General features: G+C 29.1%; 1 protein-coding gene and 1 pseudogene across 1 annotated transcript; one reads left to right on the top strand and one right to left on the bottom strand.

Moving 5' to 3' along the window:
• The first annotated feature begins 64 nt into the window (after nt 1-64).
• Nucleotides 65-3998, top strand: LOC145943498 (uncharacterized). The gene is made up of 2 exons (XM_083051055.1): nt 65-763; nt 946-3998. The coding sequence occupies exons 1-2, from the start codon at nt 689-691 to the stop codon at nt 2092-2094; spliced, it is 1224 nt and encodes a 407-aa protein (XP_082907181.1). The 5' UTR covers nt 65-688; the 3' UTR covers nt 2095-3998.
• LOC145943931 (uncharacterized) lies at nt 2653-7333 on the bottom strand (annotated as a pseudogene).
• Between the last annotated feature and the right edge of the window lie 1505 nt (nt 7334-8838).

Here is an 8838-nt window from a genome sequence, read left to right as displayed (position 1 = left end):
TCTATAATAAATACTTCAGTTAGAGAAAAAGTCCGTACATGATGTTTTTTCTAAACTGGAGCATCTAAAACATCATTCACTAAAATTAAATGATATTATAATTAATGATATTATAATTAATGATATTATTATTAATGATATTATATATACATGTATCAATATAATATGATATACACATACATCAATACTTTGATATTATATGTGTGTATACACATATACATATATACATATATATAAAATGCTTGACATATGAATAATATATTAACTTGTAATATATATTTAGCTTTTTAAAAGATTGAAGAATATATTGTACATACACATATTGAATTGCGTATACTGACGATTAAGGCAATAATTCGCTTTCTTCGATTTTGATTTGCAACGTGAATCGATGATTGTAGTATGCGTATATTTGCAAATATATATTTTTTAAGTTATAAAGACAGGGATGTGTAGGATATGTCAAGTGTAGATTGTCAGAAAAGAAAGGTAAAAAGAAGGAGTTGAAGAATGGAAGCAGGAGAAGGGAGGGGGGCTGCATAGACTCATCCTCTCGATACTTTCACTTGAACTCCTTCTATCGCCGTGTAGAGATCTTCTAGACGCTGGGAGTAATATTCTTATTGTACTTTTTGCGGAAAACCGAACTCATATAACAATCTTTTAATAATTCTAACTTTTCACAAAAATGGCCTTCTACTGGATTTTACAATTTTACCATCTACTATTCGTCATAGTCACTGTTCACACTGAAGAAGCTTCTGTAAGTAATGAAAACTTAAAACATTACGCAATATTATGTTAGATTTAATTCTGATATCTCAATGATATAAAAAATGAGAAACTACATAGATTTAAAGAATATACTACATTATTTTAATTTTAAAGAATTATGAAAAAACATGTTGTTTTCAAGATGCACAATTCAATTATTGTTGTTCGCAGAATACCACGCCACCAAATGTTTCGACGTATTTTTCTTGTCTCAATCGGCCTATGGGATTTTATGCCGACATCGAAACAAATTGCAGAGTATATCACACATGCGATGATCATGGAAATAAATTTACTTACCGATGTCCCGAAGAAACGGCTTTTCGTCAGGATGCCTTGATATGTGATCACGTTCATCTCGTTGATTGCCGAGCAATCATTTACCACCATCTGTCACCACAATTTCAAAACAAGGACGCCGAGGAAAATATACATCATACAATGCCTTTGATAAGATCACCAATTGTATCCATCGATATGCTCGATAATCATCGACAATCATTTTCACGTTCCTTTAGAGTGATTCAGCAACCTGACAAAGTCAAATCTAATAAAGTTCAATCTGGTTTTGTGTTCAGTGCAAGTTTATTCTTAAGAGATAAGGCACAAAATCAAGCTGGACAAATCATCGACACTTGCACGATGTGCAATGCTAATTCGAAGAATCACATGACAGTTTCCACCACTTCTCGATCGCTCACCGAACAGTTCAATTCTTGGAATTCACGTAACGACAAATCAACAACTTCATCAAGACCGCCATTGCCTTTATCGTCAGCGGAGACTCGCGTTTTCGTACGAGACAAAAGCGCCAAATACATTAATCGTTCACTCGTTGAGCCGATTGTGAATTCTTCACTCGTGAAAATGATAGCACCAGAAGGTGGTAATCAGCATTCGCCTGCTCTGCATGAAAAGTCTTCTTTCTTGCGTTACAACAGTGACTATCATCCATATTCAGAAACTCTAAGATCGATCCAAGCTAACACTCATATTACGCTCAACATAAAGTCGACCACCACGGAAATACCCGTACATGCTTTGACGCTCTCCTTAAAGCCGTTGGTGCCAAATGAACTGGAATATGATCCTTACTATCCTAAACAACCGACGTCTACCGAGGCATATTATACACCCAGTAATCGCAATAAGATTAATATGAGCGTTCGTCTTGCTAATCAGACGCCGTCGATAATCGCGCAATCCGATTTTTTCGAAATCCCATCTATACTGCCCGATCTAAATACTTTAGAAGATTTGGTCGATCGCCGAAAGTTTTTCTATATCCCGCGCGCAAACATCAAGTCGATGCGCCATTAACTATTAAACTACACTCGTCAACAAAATTAACGCATATGTATTTTAAGTCAAAATTTCGCATAATTTCAAATAAGCATAACTCCGCTAAAAATGATCGGTTTGAAAATTTTTTTTTTCACTGTCAAGCTTGAAGTCTCTACTTTAAAAACCATTCGTCAGATTTTTAATTTATCCTCCTCCCCCGTACGCTACTGCTTCAAAAGTAAGGACGTGTTTTGTCTCTAAAAAATTGCGTACTTTGACGCACTCCACGGGGTAAAATAAATTTTTTTCGCAAATCTTATCATAACTATCGTAAAATATGGACTTTTTACTACAAATTAAAAAAAAAAGCAAATCCGATCATTTTTAGCGGAGTTATGCTTATTTGAAATTATGCGAAATTTTGACTTAAAATACGTATGCGTTAATTTTGTTGACGAGTGTATTTAACATTTATATTTATATAATATTATGTGCGAAATTACTGCTTTATTTTGCTACAAAATAAATTATATAAATTGCATTCAATTATTGATTCAATATGTTGTTGATAATATACATGTATTGTTTGTGATTTATCTTACCTATATAAAAGTGGTCTAATAAATTTCGAGTACCATAAGACTCGTGGCGGGGGGGGGGGGGGCTCCATAAGAGCTTTTATTTTTTAAAGCGGATGACACACGAGTCGCTACTATGCTGAAAAAAATTATTAATGTTAATTTTATATGAAAAATTTAATTTTAGCATGTATCCATGTCACATCACCTGCTTGAATTTCGATGCCAATGCTCTATGATGAATGGTGTTAAAAGTTTTCCTGCAATTTGCTTAATGTACCTCGAAATATCTGGGTTAATGTGGTTATTATTCCATAGTTATTGTAATATTTTGCTTGTAAGCGTTTAATCGCTGACGCAAGTCCTGAAAGTAACTATCTATATACAGGGTGTCCCAGAATTCGCGGACACGGAATACACAGCGTGATTTTCCGTGCCAAAAGAAACAAATTTTTCCTCTGACAAAATTGTGTCTGAACAATATTTTTTAAATGGGAGCAACTTAAAGCTAACGAATAAGCGTTCCAGATTATGCATGATTCAGGTGCGGCGCACCACGACATGTGTGAACGTGTACGCTATTTTACTAAAAATTTTATAAGAACTATTATTAAGTTAGTTATTCAAGATAGCGACATTTAAATATCATATATAATTCTTATAAAAGCTTTAGTGAAATAAAATAGTATACACGTTCACGCGTCACGCATGCCGTGTGCGCGCCGCTCCTGATTCAGTAATCAGGAGTGCTTATATTCGTTAGCTTTAAGTTGCTCTCATTTAAAAAATAGTGTTCAGATGCAATCTTGTCAGAGGAAAAAGTTGTTTCTTTTGGCACGGAAAATCACGCTGTGCATTCCGCGAATTCTGGGACACCCTGTATAATACATGTTCCATAGGTCATGTATTAAATTAAAAATATATAGAAGATTAATACAAAGGATATCCTAAATCTAATATTTTCTCACCAGAATATGTAACTGTGATTGGTAGTAATCCTTGCAAAAATTTTATTTTTAACGAACAGCGACACTTTTCTATAAGGTGCCGAATATATTCATTCTCTTGTTTGAAAAATCTTATATTTTTCTGCAACTCTTCAATTTGCGTTTGCAGTTGTAGTTGTATAACTTCTCCTCTCCAACGTTCAATATTTATATCTTTTTTTAACTTTTGTATGTCATTATACATCTTTGTACTCATTGTTTGATTTGAATTCAAATAAAAACTTGGTTCTTCGAGCTCACTGAAAAATGTAATATACAATGCAATTTGCGTAATTGCGTAGCCGTTTGTTTAGAATAAAATTATGAAAAAGAATTTATTATAAATGTTTTAATCCATATGATGGGGCTAACTTTATACAGGCACCATATTGAGTAGTAAAGTACATATGAATTTTTATATTTTTTTAGTTTTCAATAACAAGTTGACACTAAAAAAAATTCGACAAAATCAATACACTATAAAAGTATTTTAAAAAATGTACTTTACAACTTGTATTTCTTTCATTGTTTCATTATGAATAAACAAGAAAGTTTTTATATGTCAGCATCATTAAAACTTGAACTGACTGTGAAATTACATATTCATTTGATATTTAAAATAAAAAACAACCAAAGATTACATGATAAGATATAATTAAACATTGTCAATAAAATGCTCATTATATATTATAGCTACCATTTTACAAAGTATAAGCAATTATGTCACTTCTCGACATAATTTTATAACAATTTGGATAATGATAAATGTGCATATGGCGTGCTTGTTAGGTTAAAATTGCAAAACTTTATATTTCTCTCTCTCTCTCTCTCTCTCTCTCTCTCTCTCTCTCTTTCTCTCTCTCTCTCTCAATGCTTGACATAATAGAAAATTCTACGTTTAAAGTTTAAACAATACTTTTAATACGTTTTAATAAAGTTTTCTTTTAGCGTAGGCACTGATTTGATGGAGACTTCGCTTTTGGTTTCATCTCTCATAAGCAATCCACACGCGCATGGACAGAACTAGAAAATAATTCCGTATAATTAATTATTTACGAATTTCCACGTTCTTCTATAACTATATTTATTTATTATGTTATATCTAAATTGATCGAATATGCGGTAAAAATTTTATAAAGGGGGGATTTCCTGCATCATATCTGTGTGCTTCAATTTAATAGCGATTTTGTTCTATTTTCAAGTTGATTTTTCTTTATAAAAGTGAATTAAATTATCAAACTTTTTGAATCGTAAAGGGAGAACTTTTATAAATTGTTTTCTAATTGCAAACATATAATATAAGTAACAAAATTCTATCTTTTTTGATAAATTCAAGGATTTTAATTAATATAATATCTAACTTGAGAAATATTAAAAATATTTGCCAAGAAATAATAAATTTACAATTAGTGTTAGTGTTAACGACGAATTACTAGTATTTACACATATCTTACAACTTAATATATATAAAATTAATAATTATAAAGAGTATAAAAATATCTTTATATATTCAAATAACTTATATATAATTAGTCTAAAAGACATTTCTATACTCTCTATCGATTGATATTATAAGTCTCTTCATTTTATTATGATATAATTTTTTATAACAATTTTATATTAAAAACTTTGTTTTTTTGTTACTCTATTTTATAATAATAATATAATTTTATAATATATTTATTAAAATATAATTTTTTATTATATTTTATTTGATCTTTATTAATTAAAACATTAGAGTTAAATAAATAATAAATAATAAATTAATAAAAACTACGCTTGTTTAAATTTACTTGCAATATTATATCCTTCTTTTAAACATGGAATTTAAAATTATTTTTATTAATAAAATAAATTTTTTTAAAACCAAGTATTATTTTCTCCAACATATTTCTTAGCATAACGAGTAATAAATTAATAAATTAAAGAATAATAAATTAAAATTACCATTTCGTGAGTAAGCGTCGATGCGTTTTGACGAGTGGAGGAAATTGTAAGCGAGGCGTATGCAATTTTCGAATTTCGTTGCGTTAACTTTGTTGGTTTTGACATTTCGATGGCATTATACTCGTGTTTACTGTCTGCGTATATAACAGTCATAAATTAGTATAAATCTATTATGCCTATTGATGATCTGCTGATATTTCTATATATTTAGAAAGTAAATCTTGTTTTCTTTTAACTTACCAACATGTAGCACTCGAGTTATATTGTCATGCCTTTGCTGAGATTCAGCTTGACATATTTGGCAAGTAGTTTTACCAGAAGAAATTCGTCGTATAAATAATAACTTTGATTTTAATCCACTTTCATTTGTATCTATCGATTGAGTGTTTGAAATAATTTTTTGCTGTCCTTTTATACAGATATGTTATAAATATAATTATTTATTGTGGAAAAAAAAACAGTCAAAAATATTTTATATTCACAAGTAAGGGAGAAACGGGGGTAAATTAAAAATATTTTTAAGAATAAAAAAATTATTGCTACTTTTTTTCTTTTTCGGCAGATAAACTAGTTTTGTATAAAGTCATTTTTAAAAACACACTATTAAATGCCTTCAACATGATGTTACAATCGCTATTATAATAGTTCTTTCTTTTTTCATCAAACGTAAATTGTTTCGATTCTTCCGAAGGATTCTTTAAGCGAAGTGCAACGCCACAAAGTGCACAAACCGAGGAGGGTGTGGTCGCGAAGATTAATCCTGATTCATAACGTTGCTAATGAAAATTACTTTCAATTAGTGTTGTTACATTCTTGATTTCTTCCAATCATTTTTTATCTTTGTCATGCATTCAACACAGATGTAGATTTAAAATAAAGCGTTCATTACTTCATCACTCCCCTTGTATCGCTTTGATTCAGCAGGATAGCGCACTTGGAAATCTGAACTTCTCTTCCATCGTTCTTCTATATCGTTTATTACTATCAACTGTATCAATCTTATCGCAGATTCCTTAATTGCTTGCAGTAAATCGTGGAGTGCCATGATCTGTTAGTAGTTCATTATTTTCCTCTAATAGCTCAACTCTAGGCTCAAGTAGTTATAATTATTAAGTAAATTAAATAATTCAATTAAACAATTTAAAAAAATTAATGAAAAATCATTATTATATCTTAATAACTATTAATTCGCAGAAACTGGGCGCTCTAGATCTATGGGCAAATTAGAAAGGAAAGATACATTCTACATTACTTTTAATAGTATTAATTATAGTATATTTTCAATAGTATAATTCTTAATGTTCAAGAAAATATCTATTATTTACATTAACTTGAATTACTCTTTAATTCTTTATGATTTGATCGGTTATATAAAAAAAATAAATTACATATTACAATAGAAAATAAAAGACACAAAACAGTTCTTTATTAAAGTCAATTTATGAATTTGTATTTCTCAAGTACTCTATATTTACATTATTTGCTAATTTCTCCACAATAATATTTAACAAATTATTAAACTAATGTTTAATATTAATTATATCATGTTTTCTTTTCTCGAATTCACGAAATTGGACACTTTACTCTCAAAAAAGTTGTTAATATTTTATATTGGAAAAATATATGTATGTATATTCATATATATATATATATATATAGGAAAATGTGTCACTTTACTTGTTGATCATGATTTCCATCAAGCTTAGATAGACGGTAAGGTCTTTTTAATTCCTTACAAAAGTGATATGCAGGACAAAATTGCATTTTAGAGAACGAATCTATCGATGAATCACGATTTATTAATACAATGCTTTGTTTCGATGAAATCCCAATAGTAAGAGGATTGCGCCTTGCGATATCTTTTATATCCCGTCTCGTTTCCATCGTTTCTAATCTGATATAAATTCAACTTGATCTGAAGTAATAAACGACATAATATAGATGACAAGTTGCTCTCGAAGAGACGATGACCTGAGCAATGAGTCCCGATAACATCGAGCCATTTTCACATGATTTCATATTATGTCATTTTTTTATATTAATTCTGAAGTTGCTTCTTCAGTTGAATCAAACACAAAATTTGAAACTCGACAAGTTTTATTTTAGATGGCAGATTTCATGATGTAGTTATATTCGTTCAGAACTATAGATATGTAATATATCTATGTTCAGTACTCTAATCTCAATTTGTTAAAATTTTTGTAAATAATGGCTGATTTTTCTAAAAGACTAGTAACTGCTACAATAAATACCGATGTAAATAAATCTGTGAATGAAATCAATAAATCTAATAAAATAAGTTATTGGAAGCAAATGCTAAAGAGCTACGAAAAAAGGACTGCCTTGTTGGAGAAGAGACACAACATACTCATCGAAAGAATACGTTTCATGGAATGTACGTTGCCATCTTTGCTTGTGAGTGCCGCTGCTTATGGCAAACGAAAAATTCTCGATGAACAGTCTAAAATCTTTGAGAACACGTTCAAATCCACTGCTCCAAAAACTCAGTAACTATGTATGTTTGAAAAAGACATTATAAAGAACAAGACAACTATTATAAACAAGAAGTAAGTAATCCATTTGTCTGAAATGTGATATAAGTGTGATATAACTCTAATACATATGTATATGCACATATAAATGCTATAATAATATATAGTATAAATTTATACAATTTTTACTTGATCTTATAATTTTTCTCATATATCTATCAAAATTTTTCTGAGATAATAACACGTATTAGTTTCGAGGCCACATCCTCTGTTTTCGGATATCCACACATACCCGAAAAAAGTCCATAAACATATAATAAATATAAATATATATTATATAATTATACAAAATATGTTCATATATGTTTTCTTTCTCTTTCGTGTATATAAAAAAATAATAAGAAGAATAATTAAAAAAAACAATTAGAAGAATAATTTTTACATTGTTTTTTAAAGAAAGTATTTTTATTCTTAAAGAAAGTAAAATTTGAAGAAATGAGAAAAATTGCTCATATATATGTATATATAATTATATATAATTATATGCTCAATTTGTATATATAATTATATGTAGATAATTTTTTCACTTCAAATTTTACATTTTCAAAAAATATGCTATTCTTATTATTTTTTTATGTACAGACAGAAATTATACAAGAAAAAAACATATGTAAATATATTTTATATATGTTTGTTTATATTTGATTATATATATGTATATTTGATTACATATTCTTTTCCGGGACTTGTCCGAGATTGTCAAATGGTCTTTTATAT

Source organism: Prenolepis imparis, unplaced genomic scaffold, assembly GCF_030444845.1.
Source record: "Prenolepis imparis isolate NDT839.2.m4 unplaced genomic scaffold, iyPreImpa1.0 SCAF_12, whole genome shotgun sequence".
In the NCBI taxonomy this organism is placed as follows: Eukaryota; Metazoa; Arthropoda; class Insecta; order Hymenoptera; family Formicidae; genus Prenolepis; species Prenolepis imparis.
Note: the sequence above shows the minus strand (reverse complement) of the source record. Positions and strands in the feature narration are given on the sequence as shown.